The following is a 27,869-nucleotide window of genomic DNA, read 5'->3' as shown; positions in this document are numbered from 1 at the left end:
AAGAAGATTAAATGCTTTAACTGAAACTATGGAGGATTTCGTGCAGCTGAGTTAAACAGGAGGCGGTTAAGTACAATCCCAATCTCTACCGGACCACCTTGTCTGTAAAAGATAACGATACAGGTTCAAGAGGATCACCCAATGCCCAACTAAAAAAACCGACCCCTGCTTAAAATAGATGCCCCCAAAAATCCTACAAAACGGGGGTGGTGACAAGAACGAGAGAGGCCAGAAAAAGAAGAAGAAGAAAAGCGAGTCAAAGAAATCAAGAAGAGAAGAAAGGAAAATAAAGATGGTGAAGTACTCCTCATCGCAGTCGGTCTTTCTTCTTCTTCTTCTTCTTCTCAGCGCGGTTCTCTTGGCATCAAGGATGCCTGCAGCAATGGGAGATAGCCTTTCATACGCTGAGAAACAATGCGACAAGTGCTACCTCCCATGCCTGGCGGAAAAGAAGCATTGGCGAATCGTTTGCCTCGTTAAGTGCCAGTGCTTGCTGACCCCTCGATTGTTCAAGAATGAAAAGAAGGGTAATTAAGTAACACTTGGAATCCTTGTCTATTAATTAATGATGACTAACTCTTTATATATATAAAGCACACTATTTAGTCGCAATAATACTTTATTTATGAATAATAGTCGAACGTCACACTTTCTCTAAAAGCGTTCATGCATTTTTCTATAGTAATATTGGTTGCTTCTTGTGGTGAAGGGTTATGTGTTATCTATCCATTGCTAAAACGCCTTACTTGGGGTTGTATTTTTATTAAATACGATGAAAAATGTAAGGACGGTTTTTGGATTTTTTTTTCTGGTATTTACTGAAAATGGATGGGTTGGATTGAGAATTAGTGAAAAGATCATAAGAGAATTTTTTGTTGTTCTAGAATAGTGCAATGGGTTTTTGTTGTTTTAAATCCAGTTTAATTCATTAGCAAGTATAAATATAATGAAGTGCATTTATATGGTTATAACTTGAAATTCAATAAGCTTTTGACTATTATTATGATTTAAGCTGTTAAGAGAATTTTTTCTCTAAAACATTTTCTTTAGCAGATCACGCCTAAGAATTGATGATTTGATTTGCAATGATCGTGTTAAATACATTAGCATACATAGAGAGATAATTGAACATTAGCAACAACTAGGAGCTAGCACTAATTGGTCAGATTCATATACAACAGGGTCCAAGTTTAGATCCAGTAACTAAATAGAACTAATGGATAATTAATTATATTATAACGAACTTTTGGTGCATATCATACACTACACTCATCAAAATGTTAAATTTTTTTTAGTTTTTCTTTTTGCAGACAAGAATGCGATCGGAGGTGCTGATCGTGCCTGAGATTCCAAAACCTACTACTTGATGTGGAAACAACTACGTACCCATGTTGTGGCACTAATATTATATAAGTGAATGAAATGCTCTCTGATGTTCTCACTTGCATTAAGTTCATTGGATCTATCATTGGATTACATAAGTGAATAAACTTCTTTTTCCCTCTTTTGATCGATTGGAGTCCATATAGATTAAGCCGATTAGTTTCGTGTGTGTATATATATATATATATATATATATAGCACCCATCTCCAAACTCGCTCAGTAGAACCCATGTTCACCGTGGAAACCCGTCTCCATCTTCAAGCTTCCCTCCTCCTTCACCCTTATCCACCGTCTCTTCCTATCCTCCGCTATAGGAAACCCTCCTCAAAAAACATTGCAAGAAACCCTCTTTTGACCTCTGCATCTAGATTTCGGCGTTGAGATCAGAATCGTCCTCTGCGGCCATCGGCGAGGCGTTGATGATGCTCAAGAGATCCAGCTGCGGTGCGTCCGTCGGGGTTTGGAGCTCGTCGCAGAAGAAGGAAGGTACGAGAAAGGTGTCTTTGCTTCCTCTGCGCCTAAGAGAACGTCTCCACCGCCCTCCTCCCCTCCTCCCCTCCTCCGCCACGTTGTCCGCCTTATCTAGCCGCATTCGAGGTATAGAGACCGTCTTCTTTTCATCCAATCTCGCTTGCTCACGAGCTCACGAGCTATCCTCGTTTGCTCACAATTTGTAGTGCCAAACTCGAGCCATGAGCCAATCGAAACTGAGCTTTTCCAGCTTGAATCGAGCTCGAGGTCGAGAATAGTCTACCTCCCGAGCCGAGCCGAGTCCAGCTCGCTTAAGCTAGGCTCATTTACACCACCCCCTACTTCGACAACATGCCTGGATTCAAACACCTTGGACTGGTGCATTTTTTATTTATTTTTGGATAATATCCCTCAACACAATGTTGAGTAAAGAGATTTATCAAACTGCAACCGCCACAGTGATGGAGCGCATTACCATACAACCGGAGGTCATCGGGTTGAACCTCAGAGTAAAAAAGAATTTCTCCTATAATTAAAGAAAATTAATAGATTTGCTAGATTTGGGTTGTTGTGGTTTGTTTATTAGAAGTTGATTCCAGTTAGGTCGGAGGGATTGACATAGCTGTCTAACTTATATATCGAAAAGATAGACCTATAATCTATGCAAAAATAAAAATAAAAATAAAAGACTTTATATCTAACAGCTACAGAAGTAATTAGGAGCAAGACCATTCCATTTTCACTAACATTTGATTTCATTGGAGCACCCGGCTTAACTCCCAAAGAATAGAGGAAACTTTGGTCGGTATGTTATGTAGAGGCGACAAAGAAAGAAAGGATATGGTGGTTAATTAACCATGCATGCATGGGAATTAACCGTATGTTAACTTTGTCATGCCATCAAGCTCAGGCTCGCCTTTAATTTCTTCGCTAGAAGACGTCGGTGAGGACAGTCTCAGATTGTAGCGAGACCTTCGATCAGCATCTCCAACCCCCTGTATACACCTATCACAGGAGACATGAAAGCATACATTAGATTGTCATCAATAGATGACATGCATGCAATAATATGCATACCTCCTCTAAACCCAAGTTTCACTGTCTTCTCTTGGAGCCTACTGAGATCCACGTAGGTTATTTCGACCGTCATCTCAAGTATGGCAGGCAAACGTGGTAAATAGGTTGCATATGCCATAGCGACTAGTTGCACATCTGTAGTACTTCTTAGCCGTCGAAGACCCGGGCAAGAGGAGAAGGGCTTTGGAGTTGGAAGGGGTTAGCTTCTTTGGGTTGAGGAGGAAGCCCAGGTCTTGCTTAATTGGTTCTCTTGAGATACGTCTCGTCGAGAGTTTCGAAGCTTTGGTGGACGTTGGCAATGCATTTGATCATGATGGAAAACAATGGTAGAGTAAGAATCCCAAATAGGAAATCGATTACGTCTTTGTGGGCTTCGGTGAAGACGACCCTGTTGGTCTTCTTGTCGATGAGGAGCTTCAAGCTGAGCGTGTTGGATTTGGTTTGAAAAGGGACTAACAAGTTCGCATGTAGTTGAAGAGGAAACGTCTATCTTGGGTGACGTGACATATTTGAAGAGTAGATGGACTGCATCTTGGGAGAAATGGGATATTTTATCTCAGATTGGTCGCCTAAGAGAATCCAAGCAAAAGGTACGTAATTGATATTACTGATGCCTCTAATTAGTTCCCTTTCAATGAATTAAGTGGGGAAACGAGCTAAGCCGAAGTGCCACAACCACGTACGTCGTCGAACAAGGTTTGACCTTCTACCAAAGAGGAAGAAATAGACGTAATCAATCGTGATATTCTTCCATGCAAGTGAACATTAAACTAACGATGGGTCCAATATTCCAGTAGGCAATTGGAAATTTTAAACTGGGTTGCGAATAGTCTTCCAGACTTGAGCTGCATGGTACAATCGGACTCACAAAAAGCGTCTTACAAGCATTACATAATGCTCATTATTTCTACCCATAATAGATAAGAGAAGACAAGAAAGAGAGCTAGAGAAACAGAACCAGCGCACGCAGCTACGAATTTAATCCATCAAAATGAATAGTGCACCATGCAATGCGAACACTGGGCACAAAAGCCATTGGGTTTCGCTCATCTCAACTACTACAAACAAACCCTTCCCTTCCCTACAAAGACATCGGTGAGAACAGTCTTCGACTGCAGCGAACCCTTCAGAATCTCCAACCCCTACAAACAGAAGTACATCAAAGGGTTGTCTGATTTCAATTATAGTATATCATTAGTCTGCGTAATCATAAAGAATAGATAAAATAAACCTATTATGTAAGGTAGTATGGCAGGGTTCTAATAATAAGAAAAACAAAAGGTAAAACCTCTTGTAGCCCAAGCTTGACTGTCTTCTCTTTGAGCGAACTCAGATCCTCGACGTTGAAGGAGTTAATGACCGTGATGCTCGAGATGGTGGACATGGGCATGATTGAGAGATCGTCCATGATAGTGTACGTCACCGCCCCCTTAACGAACCCCCCACTCCCTTCACCTTCTCCTCCTCCTCCTCCAGTGTTCGCCTCCACCTTTCCTGAGTTTGGCCCAACAAATTGCAACTCCGTCGTCATTGTGCCTCTGCAGGAAGGACAGAGGGATCCACGTACATCCGTGACGCAGTTGTGGTCACCATGCCTCGAACATCTATAGTAGTGCATTTTAGGCGTTGAAGACAAGAGAAGGGCATGGGGTGAGTAGGAAGGAGTTGGCATCGTTGGGTTGAGAAGGGAACCCACGTCTTTGTTGGGCTGGACATAGGTCTTATCTAGCTTCTTTACGCTTTCACGGACGTTCGAGATGCAACCAACCATGGACATGGACTCCCCACTTAAGAGCTTTACGACGGATCCTAAGGGTATGGATAGCAATGAGAATAGGAAGTCGACTACGTCTTTGTCGGCTTCGGCGAAGAGTACTCTTTCAGAGGAGTAGTCTATTAAGAGCTTCAAGGTGAGACAATTGGTCGCCATTTTTAATTCGAGAGTGTGGGAGTTTTTCATTTTGTTTTTGTTTTGAAGTGAGTGGGACGAATGGCGAGTTTCTTGGTATTTAAGGAGAAGGGTCGTCTCTTCGGATACGTGGGATTTAATGGATGAGGCACAGCAAATGATAATTGCTGTTATTAATTAATTTACTTGCCATAATGATATGGGGGAAGACGAAGGGGGCATTGCATGAGTAGATGGATCCATGGACATTTGCCTTGATGGAAAGAAGGTCTTCTTTCTTATCCTTTCTATCTATCTATCTATCTATCTATCTATCTATTTATTTGTAAGGAAGAGAGAAATCCAACTATTTAACATAATTAAAAAGTATGACAGGAATACTGAAGAACTAAAGTGCATAACCGATTGAACGTATGATTGTTTATTTCTTGTTTATAATTTCAGTTTAAAAAATAATATGTTTTTGCATATATATGCTTTCTAAAAATATTTTATTTGCATACATGACTTTTTTAAAGCTGATATTTGTATGTATAACTTTCTACAAATCTCTTATTTGTATATTGTATCATTCTAATTTCATGACTAATTAACAAGTTCTTTTGCGTGTAAGCCCCTGACAAATTCTTTATCTATGTACATATATATTTTTTAATCTCATATTGCATGTTCATGTTATTTTTTATAATTATATTATCTTAATGATTTATCAGGCAAAAAGAAAATATATACTATTAAAAAAGAGTAATATATGTATATCAAAATAAAGGTATTTATGGCTTTTCACCATTAAGTTAATGAAAGTTCAACTAAAATTATATATATATATATATATATATATATATATATATATATCGTTAATTTAAGATTTGATTTAAAATAAATTTGATAACATTTAAAGATAGAAATATAAAATTGAAATTGAATTTTATCTCATATAAAGATAGAAAATCAAATTTAATTGAACTCTATCTCCCATAGAGAGAAAAAAACAAATATAAATTAAACTTTATCTTCTAGTATTTGGCGATATCTAATATTTTTTATAGGCAAATATAAATTATAATATTTGCCTATAAGAAAATACGAAAGGAAAGTGATCGTGAGATTTTAAATCCATTGCTACTTAATATTTTAAATGGAGAAAGTGGATTGGATTGATAAAGTGAGTTCATTCACCTCCTTGAAAATTAAACTTCTCTAACTTAAACTCATTCTACTTTTTTAAATTGAATAGACCAGCATTTTCCAACTTTTTATATATTATATGTGACTGCAATTAGCATAACTGTCAACTGCCATCAAACATTTCCAAGTTCTAATCGTTTGGCAAAACAGATGAGTCATAATTTTTTTTTTTTTTAAATAACTTCTCTAGAGGCTTTTACTTCTAAAAATTAATTTCTTCCCACCAATTCTTCTCTGACAAAATATATTTTCTTTCCTTCACTTTTATCAACTAAAATTGATCAAGAGACGCAACAGATGTAGACAATCATACTTAAATAGAGCAACAAGCTAAGCAATAATTTATTGGAAAACTGCATTTTTATCAGCAGATATCCTTATATATTAAATTACATGCAGCATACAAATTAAACGATATCTGTCATTATTCTAGACAAGCACAAGAATGAGTTTATTTGACATGAATGCAAACTTCACAAAAAAGAACCTGAAGTTTTCCCGTATCATGGAGCCCAGAACATTTGGAGACGACTGCCTGCTCTGGTGATTCGTCACTGGGCAAAGCATGAACCAGGACCAACTGGAGGCTTCCTTGCATAGTAATTCGACACTGGTGCAGCGGCAATTCCACGATGATTCAACAAACATCTGAAATAGTGGAGCCGGGGTAGCACAGTTGAGTTAAGATCTGCAACAGTGGTAGCTTCCAAGGGACTCCACAATCTCTCTGTATAAGAATATTCACAAACAAGATTAAATGTTAACTATCTTATAAGCTTCAATAATGGAAAGGCAGAGATAAGAAAAATGTGAGAAATTGTTCTTCTTAACCTAAGTTGCTTTCCTATTGCATAAAAGAATTCGATCCTGACTTTTTATAGGGCGTTATATACTGTAAAAGTATATTACACCAAATGGGCATCTGAATATATTTATTCAACATATACTATTAATCAGTTGACTGGGTATGTAAAAAAAACCAAAATATTGATACGTAGATAGAACATTTCCCAATGGAATTCTAATCAAATGTCAATTCACTTATAGCAAGTAAATCAAAATATAGCAGTACATTGTATACAAGCCAAGCTATAGAACCTTCCTGAATGATTTAACAAATTCCACTTTATAATCATATTAGCAAGACTTTGACTTTGCATGTAATCTGTACATTTGTGTTTCTACCTATTATACGCAATACAGTTGTTATTTGTTAATGTATGCAGAGCACCTCATTTGCAAGCAACATGAGTTCTGATATAGGTTTGCTAATGTGATTACAAAATGAAATTAATTTGGAAATCGTTCATACTTCCTACAACTCTGAATATGTGGCACATAACCTTTGGCTGTCAAAGTTGAAGTATGAACAGTGCAGCTGAAAATTGCAGCTTTAAGGCCAGACATCTTATGCTTCTAAATGCACTGTCCATGTAAATAATATATCACCAAGAAAATGTATAATACCTTTTAGTTTCTATCTAAAAGTTTCATTTATCTAATAACGTCAAGACACTTGCCAGAGGAATGGTTAGAGGATCCCTAATTGGAAACACAGTGATTGCCTAAAAAAAAAAAATAATCAAAATCTCATTAAGAGATAGAGATAAATAAAATTCAATAAACTAGTAAAGACGCAACAGAACTTCTTTTGAGTACATTAGTTTTTTGGTGCATGATTAAATGACATTATTGTTGAGTTTCTTTAATAGGTAACTATTTGATCTTACCTGCAGCAGCGGCAGCACGTGGCCATATTGTTTGTTGAACATCAGATGTATCAGCTGTCTCACCCCACATGCAAACCTCTCCCCCAAGCACCAGATTTTGTAGCATGGTGTTATTTATTCCTTCCAGTGGTTCACTGGTATAAAAATCTTCCCAGGGAACATCTAGATGATCAAGATACCATACACCTTGGTTACTTACAATACACCTAAAACCCTTTTCAACAGCTTTAGGGCAAACTCCAGGACCCAACCTGCAAGATACCAAACTCACTACATCATCAAGAATTGAAACAACAAAAAGCGGAACATTGAATGCAAAAGCTGAAGAGAAGACCAATTAACTGGTACTTAAAGATAGAATATTGCAACGCAAAACCCACCAATTATGTACAACTGTTAGTGGATTAAGGTTTTCCTTAAATGTGTTGAAGGTTTCTTCCCTGTCACAACCAAAGATGGTAAGTTAGAAAGTTGAAATTTATTTATCTTTTCTTATTCAACTACTTCAGAAAGGTAAAGGCCATACCAGTTTACAGGAATCCAGTTAAGCTCAATAGCAATCTTTTGAGCCCTCAATACAAAGTATTGATAAGCATCCTTTGTAGTCATGTTCCGATCCTGAAGCCTGCATTCAGGATATCTTACTATATAAAAATCCCAGCAAAACTTTTCGTGTCAAGCTGGATCAGTATGACGAAGATTACATGTAAAATATAACTTAACTTATGTAACCAAAATTTGCAGTACAAATAAAAATATATTCTTTCATGAGAATTATAAAACATGCATGGCATGAAAACAATTGATTGCGATACAAAATCAATATAATTGAATGTAGGATTATTTGACTTAAGGTTATTGCTTAGGAGCAACATTCCTCTTAGTTTATCAACAAGAAAAAAATGTAAAATATAGTCGATGCCACATATACTTGTCACAAAGAGGACTGAAAATTTCTTTATTTGGGTGTGCCGTGTGAGTGGGTGGTGATGAGGAAGAGATGGAGGATGAGAGAGGCAGTGCACAAGACAGTGACTCAGTGAGATAAACCAACATCGGAAAGATTAGGTAGGAAGGACAATTGTTAGTCCCCTTCGCACGACTTTCTCTGTGTATATTTAGTTGTTTTTCCTCTTTGATCTCTGAGTCTGACAACAAACTTGAGAGTACTAACCAACAATCAAAACCTCAGACAGAAATATTACATGCTATATCTTATTAAGGTTGAATATAAGGAGGGTAAGGTAGCTAGTCTATGCATAAACCAGGTACCTGTACAAGCGCAACCAGAGGCATAGTCAATAAAAAGTTAGCTTACTCTAAAGAGAGAGGGCTTAAAGATATATTTTTATCATTTCCTGACCTTGTGCATCAGAAACTGAGAGCACCAACTCACAAGCAATAGGCAAATTGCCGCAGTTGATCATAGTGCACAGGTTAAAAAACACTTAACTCATAACACAAATTCATGCAGCAGCAACTGCTTAAACTATTCTTATGATTTGTGAAATAAGCAAGCTCCTTTATTTAAATGAGAATTTGTGCCTAACATCTAAATTAGTTGAAATGGTAGAAAATAGGTGCAATGGTAGCAAGGACATAAACCTTGATAATTAATTTGTAGAGTCGTGAAAAAACAAAACCTCAGAAAGATTAGGTAGGAAGGACAATTGTTAGTCCCATTCACACCACCTTCTCTGTGTATATTTAGTTGTTTTTATTCTTTGATCTCTGAAGCCAATAACAAACTTGAAAGTACTAACCAACAATCAAAACCTCAGACAGAAATGTTACATGATATCTCTTATTAAGGTTGAATATAAGGAGGGTAAGGTACACATAAACCAGGTACCAGTACATGTTGCACAAACAGAGGCGTAGTCAATCGAAGGCTAACTTACTTTATGAACCACCACCAGAGAGGACTTGAAATATATTTTTATCGCTTCCTGACCTTGTACATCATAAACTGAGAGCACTCACTCAAAAGCAATAGGCAAATTAACGCAGCTGATCATAGTGCACAAGTTATAAATATCTAACTTATAACACAACTTATGCAGCAGCAACTGCTTAAACTAGATTCTTATGATCTGTGATATAAGCAAGTTCCTTTATTTAAATGACAATAAGAAAGAATTTGTGCCTAATATCTATATAATTTGGATTGGTAGAAAATAAGTGCAATGGTAGCAACTAGCAAGGCCATAAACCTTGATAATTAGTTTGTACAGTCAAACTGTGGAGATCAACACTAATCTATGGTTTAACGAGTATAAATTAATGGCAAAAAGAAGTAATAAATAAAGTATAGCAGTACCAATGTTAACAATAATATACCATACCATTGCTTAACATGAGGTGTTGAATTCCAACAATCTGCAAGCAATTGATTCCCAAAGTTAGGTGTTGAATTTCAGCTTTTGGTAGTGATCAAATATAACTACCAGCATAGCATTCACCAATTTGATCATGAATCCACAATAATAAATATGCTTTAGCTTTAATTAGCTGCTGATCAATAAGGTAGATATCATGAGCAAGCCAGAATGAACATACAAGCATGTGTATGGGTGATTGGGTTTGTAGGTGTATCTATATATGATACAATGAATAAGAGAACAGTCTTAACATTTGAGGTAACCAGAAAATGGCCAAAAAGTATAAACCAGAGTCAACCATTCATCCTTCTTATTTGTTTAGCTTCAATATGCTTTGTTCAGTATGCAATCGTATTCTCTCTTCCCTATGTTGTTCGTGAACTACTTTAAGATCTGAATTCACTTCCACTATGACTGATACCGTCTATATAAATGCACATGCTGCCATACTGATTACTGCAAATACATGCACACATGGCATTATTATCAAGATTAAACTAACTTCAGCTGACACCACCTGATGCAATCATTTAAAGTGACTGAAGCAAATATTTACTTGAGAATGAAAATCATTATGACATAATTAGACCTATTAACCAGAATTTTAAAACAGGAAAAAATGAAAATTCAGGAAAAAGAACTTCCTATTGAACAAAAGGATATATATTAAGCATTACAATATTTAAAAACAATGTACTTTAGCTATTCAAACTTCTCATTTACAGTTTCTACAAGTTTCATTCGAAGAATCATCAAAAAGATTACCAATTATCCACATATTCTATCACAATAAATTAAACATAGATTCAATGGAGTGGGATTGCTTTAGATAAGCTGATAAGGAGTTTTTGCCAAATGTAGTACTGCAGGTGCCTTCATTTAAAAATTTGATTTGCAAACAGAGAGCAAAAGATATAACTTACTTGCAACACTCTAGACAAGAGCTTAATCATGGAAACCATAAAACAGAATTGCATGACCAACTCGTAGACTTGTAGTTTTAGGAAATTCTGATGGAACAGTATTTTACTAGTGAAAAATAGGGTAACACAAACAATCTAATGAAATAAGAGGAACCAGACCTGTATTAACTTCATCCCCACCTAAGTGAAACATCCCAAAAGGAAAGATTTTTTTCATATCTGCAATCACATGATAGATCAGGATCAATAATTGTTCATTCTGGTAACAAATCCATGGTGAAGAACACTTGAAAGCTGTTAAACTGTAGCCAATTAATATGAATCAGATAAAAGAAAGTAGATTCCATCTGATGATCTGATCTAATTCATATAAATCCAAGAAATGTCACTGCACCAGATAATACTTATCCAATGAGATATCTGTTACGGTCCGATGCAGGCCGAGCCGAAGCAGAGGGCATGGGGACATTGGTTAAGACCCGTTTATGGAATTGCAATAAAGATCCTGGACTCTATTTAATTAGTTTTGTTATTATTTTGTCTAATTAAGTTGTATCTCAGATTAGACCCAAGGGTTTAATCTTTTATTTCAGCATTTAATTGTTCTCATGGGTTAGTCAAACCCAAGCTCAACTAGCAAGGCCGATCGAGTTGAGTTGAGTTAGTTGAACCGATTAAGATACCCGCCAATAAAAGGGTGTGACGAGCATCTTTTATTATCAATCAAGATCAATATTCTATTTTCTGCATTAGGAGTAGATTAATCTAACTTTGATCCCACCTCTTAATCCATTCCGCCTGTCCACCACCGAGCACCACTACTATCGCCACCACCCCAAGCGTGGCCATTTCTCTCAATCTACTCGAGAGCCCAACCCACGCTAGCACCCTCGTGACGGTCTTGACCTAGAGGACTGTTACAATGTGGTACCAGAGCCTACATTCCTTGGCAAGATGGCCTACACACGTAGCATGTCCGTTCGCACACCAGAAGAACCTGCATTGGTGAGAGAGCCCTCCACTAACAGTATACCTATGCTAGCTAACACACCATCACTAGAGGAGGCCACCCTGACGCTGGAAGAATACCAACCACTGAAGTGGGCTACTTCCATATTGGAGGAAATGAGAAGAGTGAGAGAAGTCTTGGAAAGAGCCATGGAACAAATGATAGCCTTAGTCGCAAGGAGTGAGTGGCAGCCAGTAGCCTCCATGATACCAGTCACATTGCCTTAGGGAGCTGTGGCTGCACCGCCGCACCTCAAGAGGAGCACACGCCCTTAGGGTACAAGGCCCAAACATGCACACCACTCAATCCCAGCTTATCCAACGGATCAAGAACGGCATAAGAAACCCTAGTGCCTGGCATAGTTCAGGTGCACACAGAAACAGCTAGGCCATGGATCCAACTGACAGTGCCTCGGGCCACGTGTGAACCAACAACATCTCCACCGGACCTAGAGGTCAAGATAGAGGGTATGTGGATTGGTGGACCCGAGCCGCAACCATGGGTTGATCCAACTGGATACCGGTTTGGGCTCGCACCCGTAGAGTTGCAACTGCCTAACCCTAATCAATGGCGTTCTGATCAGCTGATGAGACCATGGGAGAACCAAGGATGTGATCCACGAGACTTGCACCGCAACTGGGCCCAAGGGAACCGAGATGAAGGACTGGTCCAAAGGGTTCAGACTCGGACTGTGCGGCTAGAGTTTCCCAAGTACTCGAGGGGGAGGAGGGTTGGAATCCGTTAGACTGGTTGTATCAGGTCAAGCAATTTTTAGCTACCATGTGACTCCATCGCACCAGCAGGTTTAGCTGGTCTCTTTCCATCTTCAATAGAAGGCGAGCCATTGTTTTTTGAACCATGAGTAGAGCTCAACCCTTCGTTGGATGGGCTGACTTAGCCATTGTACTCGATTCGATCCCACCGAATACAAGAACTTTTAGAAGGCCTTGTCATAAGTCTACTAGTAAACCACTATTCGAGCGTATCAAGCCGAGTTCGTGCACATCTCGGATCCGACTCAACGCTAGAGCGACTTGCAGCTCCGCAGCCCTATTCAGCGGTGGACTCAAGACCGACGTTGTTGCGGAGGTAAAGGTCATGAAGCTGCAGTCACTCTTCGAAGCTTTCTTGTGTGCTGTCATGATGGAGAGCGACTCGCACGAAATCCCTAGCAAGGGCGGCGATCCACTAGCCAAGCCCTAGGATCGGACCCATCACCAAGCCGTCGACATCGCAATGTCCTCCACCCACAGGCACCTCCTAACTGAGGGGGAGGGTTTGTGTGGCGGTAACTGCAGGATACTCACCCCCGTGGAGGTGGTTGACTGGAGGGCCAAGGGCCTTTGTTCTACTGTGATGAGATTTAAGCCGATCACAAATGCAAAAGGCAGCTCTCGGTCATTATGTTCCTAGAGGCGAACAAGGAGGACAAATAGGCTAAAGCATGGAACAGAGGACGAGGTGATGTGGAGCAAGCAGCGAACCTAGAGGAGGATGAGATTCATGTCGAGTTAAGCTTACATGCTTATTTGGGCTCACACGCCCCTTGCACCCTACGGGTGGAGGGGACGATGAAGAAGGCGCGAGTCAAGATCCTGATAGACTTGGACAGCACGCATAATTTCATGGAGTCAAATTTGGTGCAACGACTCGGATTAACTATGAGAATGATTGCTGGGTTCAATGTGGTGATAGGAGATGGAACGCTTCTACGAGCGGACGGGAAGTGTGAAGCGGTTAAGGTCTAGATCCAAGACCATGAGTTCGAGCTCGACTTATACCCGCTTATGCTCAAGGGGGCAAACCTAGTACTTAGAGTCCAATGGATGAAAGGGCTCAATTCCATGACATTTGATTTTAGAGCACTTTGAATGGAGTTCAAGTTTAGAGGCAAGGCGGTTCGGCTCGAGGGCTTGGGTCCACAGACTCAAGCCACTTTCCAAGCCCTAGATGAGTTACCTCGGGCAGGCTGTCTCAGGATTCTGATATGCCTAGACTCGAACCCTAATGGACCAAAGGTGGATCAGCTTGAGTGTGAGGAGTCGAATCCCATAGACCAATGGATATGAGTCAGCTCATCCATTATGAACCTGATCGAGATTGGATTGAACCCATCTTAAAGTGCTAGGCTAATGTTGCTGAATTTAAGGATAGGGTGGTGCGGATCAAACTCGAGTCACCAAGTCAAATGGCGAGAGCGGTCTAGACAACGCGTCGAAGGGAAGGTTGATGGTTGGGCTTCTGGTGGGAGGCGCGGGAATGGCTCGACATTATGACCACGTGTGAGGAATCAAAAAGGGCAATGGCTTACAGGCAAAGCAATTTAGCTATAAAAGGACTTCTCATCCTAGCATTCGCTGGAGGCTGGTGACTCTTGCGCTTGGGACTGCATGTTTGTCCCAACTTGAATTACCAACTAGGCCATCTGAAAAGTTGGTGAGTCAAGTTGGGATAAACACTTAGTCGTTGGCGCTAACCCATTGAAGCAACAAGGGAGCTATGGTGGAGATAGATTGTTACCCTCATGCTGCAGCTTAAGGGCAAAGTGAGGAAGTGTGGTGGTCCGTTACGATCCGAGACAGGCCGAGCGAAAGCAGAGGGTGTGGGGAGATTGAGTTTAGCGGTTAAGACCCATTTATGGAATTGCAATAAGGACCGTAGACTCTATTTAATTAGTTTTGTCATTATTTTGTTTAATTAAGTTGTATCTCAGATTAGACCCACGGGTTTAATTTTTTATTTCAGCACTTAATTGTTCTTAGGGGTTAGTCGGATCCGAGCTCAAGTGAGGACCAATCGAGTTGAGTCGAGATAGTTGAACCGACTAGGATAGCCGCCAATAAAAGGGTGTGGTGAGCATCCTTAGTTATCAATCAAGATCAATATTCTATTTTCTGCATTAGGAGTAGACTAATCTAGCTTTAATCCCACCTCTTAATCCATTCCGCTCGTCCACCACCATTGTCACCACCACCCCAAGCGTGGTCATTCCTCTCTCTCTACCCGAGAGCCCAATCCACGCTAGCACCCTTGTGACGGTCTTGACCTAGAGGACCGTTACAATATCAAGATGTTACTACACAACGACATCAACATGAAGCGACCGATAAGTTTATAGTGGAAGAATATTGCAAATTCTTCAACATTTACACGACAACTTCAATTAATATAAGGAAGTTTGCTGCATGTGAAATTTTTTATTATTAAAGAAAGAATTCTGAATTTATGGGGAGAAAAAGAATAACCTGATAGAATTCCAGATATAACTTCAAATGTAAAATTCTTTGTGACATCTAGTGGTTCTGTACAGTTAGGAGAAGGCCAAAGATTAGAATAGCCAACTCCCCTGCAGAATAAATCAATAAATTGGATAAGTTGTATGAGGCAGCAGAGAGTCAGCAAAACATGAGCTACAGTGTGCCAGGATAATTAACTGTTTACATCTTCAAAATATGTATGTACAAATGTAAATTAAAGTCATAAATTGCTACCAAGGGATGTTTCTTGAAGAAAGAGTGTAAGAGGATGTACTGCCTTTTTCTTCTTTATCATCAACAGGTTAATATATTTACATAAAGACTTGCTACCAAGGTATGTAGATTGTAGACAAAGAATGTTGCACAGACTAGACAGAACAATTAGCAAAAAAATATGTTATTCATCATCTTCAAGGTTGACGATGAGAAGGCAATAGAGCTCAGCTTGTCACCTCATATGTTGATCGATGATCGATCTAGAGATGACACGATAACTTTTTGAAGAATTCAGAGTTTAAGTCTTTAGATGTATATCTATCTCAAAAAAACCTCAATTCAATGTATATCTAAGAATCTCAGTTGGATCCAAAGAGACCGGGAGATTTAATATCCAGAAGTTATAACTTTTCTCCAAGCAAATGTGGACTTGTAGTTTCTGAAAGTTCTTAGGATGACGGGAAGGAATGTTGAAAAGGCAAGGGTCTCCCAGCTTCACACTTTGCTCTCCAACTTCATACTGGAGAGAGAAATATAATGCAAACAGACGGAGGAAAAAGAAAAACCACATTCATTCCTCCTTCCATTAGTGTCACATAAGTCCTTTATAAGACTACACAACTCTAGGACTACATAACTACAGTTATAGGAAGACTATTGATTAATTCTTTTACTTCAAAATCCCGGAGTTCCAAGAAGATTAATTATGCTATCCTCACAAGCTTATACGAATTCTGTAGTAACTGAGAGTAAAACTCAGTTGTCATAGGTTTCTCTCTCTCCAAACTTGCCACACTCTGAGATGCTGCCACATCATGGAGTCTGTAAAAGGTCCAAAAGTGTCCCCGGGTAAATAATTGTCCCAAGAGTACTTTTGATTTCACAACTCATGGAGTCAAAACATGACTGCTTGGATTTTCATATATTTCTAATCTATCAGTTTAGATGACTTTTAAAGGTTCCAAATGACAGTTAGATTTTTTTAACAGCTTCCAAAGTATTGAAATAACATGGTTTCTCTGCAAGTTAAAGAGACATATAAGAGACAACAAATATAGGGCAAACTAATCTAGTGGATCTTTAAATGTGGATATATCCCAAGGAACATCTCCCAACTTAGTCTCCACGACAGTGAGACCAGTTAGGTTTTTTGTATCCCTTCGAATAGACCCTTGCATATGACGATTGGATAGGTTAAGTGTGCTCACTGAGGAGTAGCAATGGACAATGATAAGTTGATAGCCTGCAATCCTAGCAAAGCTGACCGAACTTACCAAGTTAGGATCCTAAACATCAACATCATGATAGCTACAGGATTGACTTCTCATCCACATAATATTCTACATATGAATCCTCCTCGGATCTAAGCCTGATCATACCATTTACCGCTGTGGCTGTGTCACAACTAAGAGAAGACTCTTCATGAGAAGAGTCACAAGCATGTACTACTACCTTATCATTTCATGATTCTCATCGCAATACCAAACGCAGCTATTTCTATTAGGTTGTCATGGAATAGATAGTTCAAACTAATAAGATTATCAAATATTTTTTGCAACTCCAACTTGTTTTTCTCTTAGGTTTCGCCACTTTCCACAACTTCGACACAATCCATACCTTCTCACTGCTTGGTTAGCGCATATCTCGTGCTTGACATGGGTAATCATTCAGACTTCCAATTTCTTTTCATGCTGCAATTCTGAGTTCCTCTAGACTGCACACATGTTGCTATATGTATGTACTGACTAAGTTCTCCAACAAAAGTAATATCTCTTTTAAATGTGTCTGCAACTCCTTGATGGATCTCATAATATTTCTAAAAATCTATACATCAAACTTGGCCTTTGGCCTCACATATGTACCTTTAATACCATTAAGCAATGAGATTAAAGGAATTTACCATGATTCTGCATGACCAGGGACATCAATTTCCGCCATAATGTGGATGCCTGAAAGAGACAAGACTTATTTAGTCACGAAATCTGAAGTCTACAGTTTTAGGGAAAAGCAAAATTCAGATACTATTCCGTATCAAGCAAATAATGATCCATCATCTACTAAATATATCTAATGTTAAAACTGAATCTTCTGAAGATCAGCTCAGAAGTCAGTACTCAGAGTTGCAAGAGTGACAAGAAGAAATTTTCCAAAAGTTCTCTGAAAAAGTTAAATCATTAATATTACTGGTTGGAATAAGCATACCTCTTTTTTTGGCAAAACTTTTCACCATAAGATAGCATGCATAAGACAGAGAGGAGAGGAGAAAAAAAGATAGTAAGCCTCACAGAATCACAGGTCACTACAACAGCAAATCAGTTTGGAATCTTAAACAATTATATCAAGAAGCTTGCTTACTCAACAATTTCATATGCATCTTCTACAGTATATCGCTCCCATTTTGTGTATGAACCTTTCCATAGATCTGGATATGATGGTATCTCAAAAGGAAAGGACTGTTCATCTATGATATGCCAGTGAAGAACATTCTACTGGAAACAATCTTATAGTCAGTAAAAAGAAATGGTTAAAGATAAAAGTTAAAGCAATTCAACAAAAAGATAACAGAGAATGAAAAAGTAAGTTACTGCAGTAATTAGTTATAATTAGGTTTTGCTGCATGCAAAGCAGATGATCCACAGTTGCATATTGACAAGTATCTTCATGTCCTACAGTAGCAAAAGGTTAAACTAGAATTATATCTTTGATGACAGAGAGAAATTATTTGAATCCCAATTGTGAAGAGGGTGAAATACAAAATCATCTGAGCTCTCACAGCACTAACTTTTTGTCCAACAATTTATTGAATGAAATAATCCCTTTAAGATTTTTTGAGTATGCTTGATGATGATGGAAAAAGAAAGACTAATCAGGCATACTATAGGAGAAGAAAATTGAGGATAATTAGTGGATACAAATGGAAACTTTTGACGGATATATTGATTAAGAGATAAGTTTTGTTTGCACAGAAGTAGTTTTCTTTATCTCCCCACTATCAAGACACATTAAAGCAATTATCTTCCATGTCACGAAGTATTTGACACTTCTGAAGCCACATATAGAGTGTCTGGGTTAGAACTTAGAAGTAGTCCATAGAAATTCATAAGGATCACTGTTCTCAAAACTAATGGGCTCCGTGAACTAAAGAAAAGAACATTTCTTACAAGTTTAGCATATGACATAGATTCAATGACTTGCTTGATCACATTAACTGGTAGGTAGTGGCGTGAGGTATCTGCAAAGAAAACAACAAAAAATGCCAATATGAGTACAATTTACTTCCTTTCTAATCAATCATCCAACATCTTTTCAATGAATAGCAGACAGCCTGCCTTACCAAGAAGCAGCCCGCGAAAGGCAAAACGTGGTTCATCTTGAATATACCATGGGGTATTGTACACTTCTACAGTTTTAGTTTCATAGTTAAAAATGCATAACTGGCTGAATGTCTGAAAGTATGAAAATTAGTCAGAAAAAAGTAAAATTTAATCTCAGAGTAAGTGAAAGCATGCTTAATTATAACAGTAAAGGTATTAAGAGAAAAACTAAAAAAGACATCACAACAAACTACAATCAGAAAAGCTCTTCATATAAAGCATCAGAATGATAGGAATCCAAAAAATGTTAAATTACTGGACAAGTGAACTTGAAAATTTTAGAAATGACGCCATAGTTTGTGAGTCATGTGAAATGAAACAAGATAATGTAATATTACACATGAATAGCTTGTAATATAAAATATTTTGAATCTTTTGATCATGGCATGAATCATAGGTCAGACTTGTAAATATGCAACTGTTAATTTAAACAGAAGGTACACTGATATTTTGTGAAGTACATGTATAGATTGTTTCGAAGATGATGGTAACAGAATGAATGGCCCTGACGAAAAACCAAGTTGCAATTAGAGTGTGGGTACATATAATTGGCTTGCGCAAGAACGCAGGATTTGTCACTAATATCATGACCTAAGGTACTCAGGATGCCTTGCCTGCACAGACTGCAAAGATTCAGAAATTATTAGGAGTGCAAGCACTTGCAAATTTTATACTCTGAAGAATGAGCATGCTTTATGGGATGATATTGCCAAAAGGTTATGCCCTCACGAAGACAATGCCAGACAATAGTACAAAGTTATGCCCGGACGAAGACAATACCAGCAAATAGTACAACGTAATTTACTATAAATAAAAAAAAATAGTACAAAGTAAGTTCTTTGGGTATTAGTAGTTTGATTCATACCTCCAATCCACGAATAGCCCCATAAACAGTAGTAGCCTGCAGCAAGAGAACATGTGAGGCATCTAGCACTTCTCAAAACAAGGGTTATTATAAATTGTTTGGATCAAATTCTCGCTGAGATTATTAAACGAAACAAATCCTTTTCCGAAATAAAAGATGCCAATAAACCTTCCCTACCTCGATCGTAACTCCACCAACGATCGAGAGACCCTCTCCTCGTCCCACATAAAGATTATAACTCTCATCCACGCCCAATTGCAGCTGATCAGCAATCAAAGACCCCGAAAACCACATCCATCAAACCGGGAAAACGAAATCAAGACAATAGATTACTGAAACCCTAGAATTCAGACATGCCCCCACCGTCTCGTTATCCGACGAAACAACTACAGTAATCTCGCCGACGTCGTACCCCGCCGACCCCATCGGCCGCTCGAATCGCGCCCAGTGCTTAAAGATGAGACCTTTGTACCTCTCGAACGCCTCGGTCACAATGGATGATTCCTCACCAGGAATTTCGATATGGAGGGCGAGATCGGGATCGATCGACAGGGTTCGCGTCCCGTAGGTGAAGTCCTTGGGGAGAGGCCAGAGGTAGGCGATGGAATCGTCGAAGGAGACAGAGGAGTTAAGGTTGAGGGATGGGGTTCGACGGCCATTGAGGAGATAAGGGAGGAGGAAGAGGAAGACGAGGATAGAGAGGGAATTAAGGAATTTGGAGGGCATCTTGGTGGAAAGAGAGTGTTGCAAGGTGAGTGGAGATAGAGAGTTCAAGTAGAGAAGACAGCGGAGTGCACTGTGAATATTTTTAATCATTATAGCAGGCGCTGCCTGGAGAAGAGCTTCCCGTTTACAAGGATGGTACAACGAAAATGTACCAATACCTCTACACAGTTACCCATTCCCATATAATTTATTTTTTATTTATTTTCCTGATACATTTTAAAGATTTTTTTTTTTTCGCTAAAACGTGAATCAATATTTGAAGTCCGATAGAGAATACTTTATACATTTAATTGAGGAAGAACAGATCCTAAAGAATATATATATATCCATTTTGCTTATAATTTTTTAAAACTATTTAGCAAACTATTATAGTGGCAGGTCTTGGGTACGCGTAGTGATGCTAATGCAAAGATTAGATAGCAAGTACGGGATTAGTCATTTGTATGTTTAACTCAACCAAATAACCGAGATGGTTGCTTCCAAATTTATCTCCCTGGACCATGGGTATGTGACAGTTGCCCACGTGGCAAGACAGTCGGGCCACGTGGAAAAATTAACGTTGGAATTGACTTTCAAACTTTACTACGAAAGAATGAAAAATAAATGACTAAGGAGCTTGCTTATTTTTAACATAAATTATTTACCTAATTAGAGGCTATTTAGGAACATAATTTTCGACCTAGCAACTTACGAAATGAAATCATCACCTAGTTCAACAATTTTAGTGAGCTAGATGACTTCCACTGTTCAACATGACGCGGTAGAAACTCATATAGTTTTGAGTTTATGTTTAGAAGAAGTTTATTGTTGCCGTATTAAAGTTTTGGGGGAGATTTAGTACAAGTTTCCAGTAGCGATTGGTGCTCTGTTGGTATCAAAGTTACCTACACGAAAGTAGACTTCTTGACTATTTTAAGTCTGCTCAACAAACATTATATCTAAATAAATTATAAATTTATCAACATCTATTTTACCACCTGTACTAAAAACCGGAAGGATGGTAAAAAAACTCCACAAAATTAAAATTAGTTTGAAAGTAGCCTATTTGAGTGCATTGTTAGTTTGTTGGAGCAAGAGTTTACTTTTAGAGGAAGTCAAATAGCATAATCAATATGATCTAAAACAATATAAATGTCTTAACTTAAAAGTTAACATTGTAGTTTTAAAAATTAAGAGAGGGCCACCCTTTGCTTGCAAGGTAGGAATAATATTGGTCTACCTGGATGTAAAATTATGGTTTGAGAAAACTTTGTTAGTGCTGTCTGGAAAGAGATGAAGCTTTGTTAGTGCTGTTAAGCTGCACGAAATTGCAATTAGATATTTTGAACTAGGAAAACAAAAGAGAATCCTCTGTACTGGTGACTTCGGATCGGGAGAAGATTTGGTCGGAGGAATGATGTACGTCACCTGTGTGAGCAACTGGGAAGTTTATAAAAAGAAAAGGAATCAATTGGTACAAATAAAGATTTCCGTACCCAACAATAGAAAATGCCCAACTGCTAATGTATTGAGATTTACAGATACTGAGCACACTGCTGTTTCTAATACAAAGCACATATTTAAATCCAAAATATCCTGAAAGTAAGTAGTCTAATTGAAGTTTTAGTTAAACCAGTGACTCAATCTCCATAAGTTTAAGGTCTGAATCTGATTCCATGAAGAAAAGGATTAAGTATAGGATTATATTAAACCAATCTAATTGACATAGATGTTGGAAGATTCCAATAGCAAACGACATGCAACAAGATAATGAGCAACAACCACACTTTTAAACGCAGCAAACCATCATTAAACATCTCTAGTCATCATCTTATTAAAAGAGCCAGTTCATACGAAATTATTATCCCGAGGACAAACAAGCCCATCCTACCTTACTTTGGAGGAGGGAAGAAGATCTCATCAGAAGTTCTCTTTGATCTGAATAGGTTCTCCATCTCAGGGGTGGTGTCGAACGAAGCCACCAGCACCTCCGGCGATATAGCCTTCCACACCGAGGTCCTTCCAGCCAGATGGCTAAAGATTGGGCTGCAAGCACATTTGTGTTGATGTATACTAAGATTAATGGATGTACACAAATCAAGTTGAAAAGAAATTTAAAAAGCAAAATTATAGGAATAATTTGGAAGAATAGATATTTACAATGGCATACTGAAAATATTTCAGTTCAATCCTAGACATATGTAATTTCTCTTTGTTGATATTTGCAATTCTCTCCTGTTAGTATCTCATGTCAATCTAACATTCTATTGCTGTGCCAATCATGGTCTGTTACTCACTGTTTTCATGGATCAATTATGTTTGATATCGTATAATTTCAAACAGCAACTAACAGAGCAAATGCAAGCATAACCATTTCAGATAGAGGTGGTCAGGGACATACTTGGGAGTAGTGATTATAGAGAACCACTCCATGCCACTGGCATCAGCAATCTTCGAAACCACGAAGAACCTAGGAACGATGAATAGATAACCGCCCTTCACTGCCGTGTCCAACACGCGCTTGCCGTCAACGCCCACAACTTGGACACGACCACTCCCTCCGACAATGTAGGTGACTTGAAATGCCGAATCGCATGAGAATCCAGGCGAGCACATGGCATGTCCATCAATCCTCACCAGGTCAGCACCAAGGCCAACATCGCCGACAAGTGGAAGGTTCTTGGTATTAAGCACGACGACACGGCCCCCATCCTTTATGTTGACATCCAGAGGAGCCTCCTCGCAGTTGAGAGCCATCCCTTCTCTATCTTTAGCCGAAGGCTCTGGCATTGCCAGGCCGTCCTTTAACTTGACAATGCCGGCATCGGTTTGGCTCTTGACAAGCTTATCAGCATCGGATTCTGAGAGGTCCCAAGCACGGCCTACGAACTCTGTGGCAAAGCCGGTAAAGATGCCACTGGAGCCAGTGATTTGGAAGTTGGTGAAGCGGCCAGAGCAGTGACCCTTAGATGTGTCACCCATGAAGAGGACTACGAGATCAGCGTCATTGGGGTTAAACCACCAAGTGACGACGCCGAAGGGGAGGGCAAGGGCGTCGCCTTTCTTGATGGCGACTACCTTCTCTTTGGTGGCTTCTGGGAGTACAATTCCACACGTCCCACTTCCTGAAATCAAGAGGAAGAGACAACGATATACAGTAAGAATGCACGTAACCTATTCGATGAAATGTTCCACAAATTTGAACATGTCAAGATATCCAAGTCGATTAAAACGAAGCAAGTAAACACTTTGATAGATCAACATAAACATGAAAAAACTCAATCACGCCCCAGTGTCACTTGGATGGGCCTCCCTTTACAGTAGATGAAATTGAAAAGCCCTTCTCTTTATTAAATCCATTAGGTTAATTCAATTACCCCATTCAATATTCCCCCATCTCTCCACATTGCTGTTTAAGTATTGGCAACTAAAACCTATTCGATGATTCGCCACTCAATCTAATTCAAAACTAGAGTATCCGAGTTACTCCAAATCAAACAATTGAAACTTTGAGTGGGCCAGAACATGCATTAAATAAAAAATCATTTTTCTTACCAAATGCATTCTTTAATCTTACAAAGGACAATTACAATGTTGGTACGCACAGATCAGTGGGGCAACATAAATAACTGGAGTGGTCCAAACAACACGACGAATAAAATAATCTATTCGTAGACAAGTAAACAAGGCCATGGATCAAACAATCAAGGATAGACACGATCATTTTGATTTAAAATCCCAACCCTAAATCGAAGATCGCGACGGAAACAAACAAAACCAAGAGAAAGGCGGTTCTTCTACAATAGTCTTTTCCCCCTTACCTTGGAGCACGTAGGCGACCTTGGCGGAATCGGAGTAACTTGGCAGCGCGAGACCACGCTTCTCCAATGCGAGCTTGGCCGCGCCGATGTTGGCTTTCCGGAGCATCGGGAGCTCGTCGCTGCACCACTCGTAGTAGGATCCGCCATCTCCGCCGTACGATTTCTTCGGAAGCTTTGGAGTGAGATCGACGTCCATGGCGACCGAGGAAGCGATGAGAGTAGACAAAGGAGGAAAGAGGAGACGAGAGTGAGTATAGAAAGAAAAGAGTAGTGGAATTATATAGAGGAAAGAGGCGTGGAAATATCAAGGAAGGAACGAGAATAAGGTGAATGACTTCGAGATAAGACGGGGATTTATTCGATTTAATTGGGGAGGAAGAAATCTTTCAATCCGGATTTGCTGTTATGATCTTGATGAGGTGTTAATCTATGATTAATTTGTGAAGAGGTAAAATAGGATGGATAATAAGGTGTTAATTGGGATAAAAATGGGTTTAAAAGTTATCCGCCTGATTGCAGATAAGTTAGAATAGTACGAGGTCATGGTTTCTTAATTCTTATCCAATCGAAGAAGTAGGATAACTAAGAAAGCGAATAAATTTCACTCGACCGAGAGTACGTAGAACCTTAAAAAAAGAAAAATTATGAGGAAGGCTATATCTTATAGTAGGGCTTTTAATGGTATTGTAAATATAAATTATGTGCGCTTTATTATAATAAAATATATATTAATTATAAAAATATTTTTTTATTTTTTTAATATAAAAATATTATATGTTAAATTAAAATATTAAAATTAATTAAATTGTAAAAGCTCTACATAAGCTAATATAATGTAGAGCTTGTTTGTTTCCATAATTTTTTTTTTGTGTGCATATATATTCTCTTATTTATATTTATATCTCTTCCAAAGTTAATATATATATATATATATATATATATTAATACTCTTATAAATATTTATTTGTGCATTAATACCTGTAAACATTTAACTAATATGTGAAATTTGATACACTTAATAGTGAAAGGACATGAGTAATCTTACTCTGTTTTATATACATATAAATATTACCTGGTTTTTAACAAATAATTATAATAAAATTAACTAGAAGGGTATCCGTATAAAAATAGTAGATTTAAGAGGTATATATGTAAATATAAAATTTAGAAACTTAATTATTTTGACAATAAGTAACTTTAAGGAATACGTTGGGGCCTAAATCGAGCCTAATTAAACTTGAAATAAGACATGATTTAGTGAAAGTATAAAATCTAATAATTACCTAAAAGGAGTATATAAACTAATATAATAATATTCTGAGTCTTTATATCCTGATCTAATAATTCATATTAGTCATATATTTTATATTCATATTTATTAAATATCAAGAAAGTAGCAAAATCATGTATCTATTTATTTTTCCTCCCAACTTTGGAACTTTATTTTTTTTTTTTAGCATATAAAATTAAGTGTATATATATATTGTTATAATAAAGTGCACATAATTTAAGTATACAATATATATTAGAGTTTATTATTATTAATTAAAAAAATTAAGTGCAATTAAATTGTAAAAGCCTCATTTCTTGTTGTGGATGACAAGTTGGATATATAAATAATTGATTTGTAAATTAAAATTATAATGGAAAAAAATTATATAAGAATATATTAGAGATCCATATAAATATACAATATATGCTTTATTCTAATCTTTCTTATCATCTTTGAATCCTGTATGAATTTGGATACAAAGAATGATAAACAAATCCGAATCTATATCTTATAAAACTAGCTTGATTGACATATTATCCGACCTGTTTTTATTCTCTATTACAATGATTGAGATTGAGATTGAGATTGATTCTTGCACCGAGTAGATAAGATAGATTTGTAGACGAGTTGTTGGAGTTTTTGACCAAATTAGCCCTATTTCAATTTATTTTTGTCTAAATATATTACTCCTTAAACTTATTACCAAACAGACTCTAATAAAAATGCTGAACAATTTAGCCTTTTTATCTATAAGTAAAAATGCTAATCAGTTTAGCGTTTTTGTTTGATCCTAAAAACTGATCAATTCATCTTTGTATGTATATAAATCCCTTTAACTTAATTTTTCCGCAGTTAAGGAAAAAAATTACCTAACGAACACTGAACTAATTAGTGTTTTTGTTAGCACTATAATTAATTACATCTCATTTAGTAATAAGTTTGAGAGATAGTCTATTTCAATATAAAAAAAATTTAGTTTGGTCAAAAACTTGAGCTTTTGACCAAATGAGACCCATTTTTTATTTTATTTTTTTATCGAAATAGATTTTCTCTCAAACTTATTACCAAATAGTATTTAATTCATCGTAAACTGCTGATTAGTCCAGTATTTTTATTTTTTTTCTTAACCTGCTAAAAGACTAGGCTAAAAAACTTATATATATAACGCTGAAATATTTAACGTTTTAGGATCAGACAAAAATACTGAATTGATTAGCATTTTTACTCAGAAATAAAATACCGATCGATTTAACATTTTTCTTAGGTCTACAATAAATTAAATTTTATTTAATAATAAATTTGAAGAGCACTTTATTTTGGTAAAAAATTTTAGAACATGACTAGTTTAGTTAAAAACTCCTAGTAGACCATCAACTTTGGCAATAGTATATAGAAAATAAAATTATTTATATAAATTATCACAAAAAACATATTAAATATTATAATTATCGCTGCGATTGTTTAATATTATAATTGCTTTCGAAAATATTGAGCTCTTTTAAAAAAATCATTTTATCCATTAAATCAAACTAATCGTCAATAAACTGAACATAGATAAGAAAAAAAAATATTTTTTCATTGTATAAGTTACTTAAAATAATTAGAAACCTATCTATTGTTACTATCATACTTACAAGAATGAATCATACTTTTTGCAAGAGAAAGATATGCGATAAACATTTTATACTGTTAACCTTTTACAAACAAGATATTTAAGTCATTCTGTTAACTTTAATAATCAGCTGTCAAGAATATTATATAATATTATTCTAAAAACTAATTGTAATGGCAATTGTGAAAGAATAAAAGAATACTAGTGACAATTTATAATATTTTTTTTAAATAATGATAGTTATAATATTTTCAAAAAAAATTCAGTGACAATTATATAAGAATGTCAGTTACAATAGATTTTTTTTTCTTTTTTTTTGGGTGCAAATGGAGATCTAGGTGGAACCACACTAGAGCTAGAATAACATTTTATGAGCATCCTAATCCAATAAGAATTAACTCTAATCATAATCTAATTAGGATAAGAGAAACTACCATCAATTTTTACAAACATATTATGGTTTTGCTCCCCCAAAATTTTCTGCCTCATGATTCATTAGGAGGTCTAATTTTATCTCTTGTTCAGATGAGAGATAAGTTGTGGGATTGTGCTCAAATAGTTAATTCGAGATTAATCCCAACAAAATCAGTTTAACGGAGACGTTACTAAGTTTTTACTTTTATGTGCGAAAGTGGTGTGAACGACTGTAAGGTGTGTTTGAACAGTCTTATAGT

At 37.3% G+C, this 27,869-nt stretch overlaps 3 protein-coding genes and 1 long non-coding RNA gene across 4 annotated transcripts; 1 reads left to right on the top strand and 3 right to left on the bottom strand.

Moving 5' to 3' along the window:
- Positions 1 to 237: 237 nt before the first annotated feature.
- Positions 238 to 1,507, top strand: LOC140802754 (uncharacterized). The gene is made up of 2 exons (XR_012111704.1): positions 238 to 527; positions 1,311 to 1,507. It is a non-coding gene; the product is annotated as an uncharacterized lncRNA (long non-coding RNA).
- A 1,220-nt stretch (positions 1,508 to 2,727) lies between these two features.
- LOC140780277 (uncharacterized) lies at positions 2,728 to 4,862 on the bottom strand. Its single transcript, XM_073125705.1, has 3 exons — positions 4,221 to 4,862; positions 4,003 to 4,074; positions 2,728 to 2,850 (listed from the first exon to the last, which is right to left on the bottom strand). The coding sequence occupies exons 1-3, from the start codon at positions 4,860 to 4,862 to the stop codon at positions 2,728 to 2,730; spliced, it is 837 nt and encodes a 278-aa protein (XP_072981806.1).
- A 1,480-nt stretch (positions 4,863 to 6,342) lies between these two features.
- Positions 6,343 to 20,604, bottom strand: LOC140798943 (beta-hexosaminidase 1). The gene is made up of 15 exons (XM_073153036.1): positions 20,148 to 20,604; positions 19,962 to 20,045; positions 19,785 to 19,820; positions 18,880 to 18,991; positions 18,707 to 18,777; positions 17,901 to 18,031; positions 17,748 to 17,764; positions 17,446 to 17,494; positions 15,318 to 15,418; positions 11,223 to 11,282; positions 10,105 to 10,138; positions 8,286 to 8,384; positions 8,140 to 8,199; positions 7,760 to 8,010; positions 6,343 to 6,756 (listed from the first exon to the last, which is right to left on the bottom strand). Exons 1-15 carry the CDS (start codon positions 20,598 to 20,600, stop codon positions 6,581 to 6,583), a joined length of 1,734 nt encoding a protein of 577 aa, XP_073009137.1. The 5' UTR covers positions 20,601 to 20,604; the 3' UTR covers positions 6,343 to 6,580.
- Positions 20,605 to 22,166: 1,562 nt separating this feature from the next.
- Positions 22,167 to 24,831, bottom strand: LOC140788226 (cocosin 1-like). The gene is made up of 3 exons (XM_073137396.1): positions 24,311 to 24,831; positions 22,891 to 23,614; positions 22,167 to 22,535 (listed from the first exon to the last, which is right to left on the bottom strand). Exons 1-3 carry the CDS (start codon positions 24,504 to 24,506, stop codon positions 22,382 to 22,384), a joined length of 1,074 nt encoding a protein of 357 aa, XP_072993497.1. The 5' UTR covers positions 24,507 to 24,831; the 3' UTR covers positions 22,167 to 22,381.
- Between the last annotated feature and the right edge of the window lie 3,038 nt (positions 24,832 to 27,869).

This window comes from Typha latifolia, chromosome 1, assembly GCF_019914945.1.
Source record: "Typha latifolia isolate L0001 chromosome 1, TyphaL0001v2, whole genome shotgun sequence".
In the NCBI taxonomy this organism is placed as follows: Eukaryota; Viridiplantae; Streptophyta; class Magnoliopsida; order Poales; family Typhaceae; genus Typha; species Typha latifolia.
Note: the sequence above shows the minus strand (reverse complement) of the source record. Positions and strands in the feature narration are given on the sequence as shown.

Bases quoted from the DNA above. Each gene is read 5' to 3' on its own strand.
- LOC140780277 (XM_073125705.1), bottom strand. From the start codon at position 4,862: ATGGCGACCAATTGTCTCACCTTGAAGCTCTTAATAGACTACTCCTCT. The intron at 4,075-4,220 runs GTTTTACCTTTT...TTCTGTTTGTAG, and splicing joins TCAAGCTTGGGCTACAAGAG to GGGTTGGAGATTCTGAAGGG. The intron at 2,851-4,002 runs GTTTGTTTGTAG...AGGTGTATACAG, and splicing joins TCTTTGTAGGGAAGGGAAGG to GGGGTTGGAGATGCTGATCG.
- LOC140798943 (XM_073153036.1), bottom strand. From the start codon at position 20,600: ATGATTAAAAATATTCACAGTGCACTCCGCTGTCTTCTCTACTTGAAC. The intron at 11,283-15,317 runs GTTATTCTTTTT...ATGTGATTGCAG, and splicing joins TATATCTGGAATTCTATCAG to ATATGAAAAAAATCTTTCCT. The intron at 8,011-8,139 runs GTGGGTTTTGCG...GGTATCTTGCAG, and splicing joins CTAACAGTTGTACATAATTG to GTTGGGTCCTGGAGTTTGCC.
- LOC140788226 (XM_073137396.1), bottom strand. From the start codon at position 24,506: ATGGACGTCGATCTCACTCCAAAGCTTCCGAAGAAATCGTACGGCGGA. The intron at 23,615-24,310 runs GTAAGGGGGAAA...TCTTGATTTCAG, and splicing joins GGTCGCCTACGTGCTCCAAG to GAAGTGGGACGTGTGGAATT. The intron at 22,536-22,890 runs GTATGTCCCTGA...ATGTGCTTGCAG, and splicing joins TCTATAATCACTACTCCCAA to CCCAATCTTTAGCCATCTGG.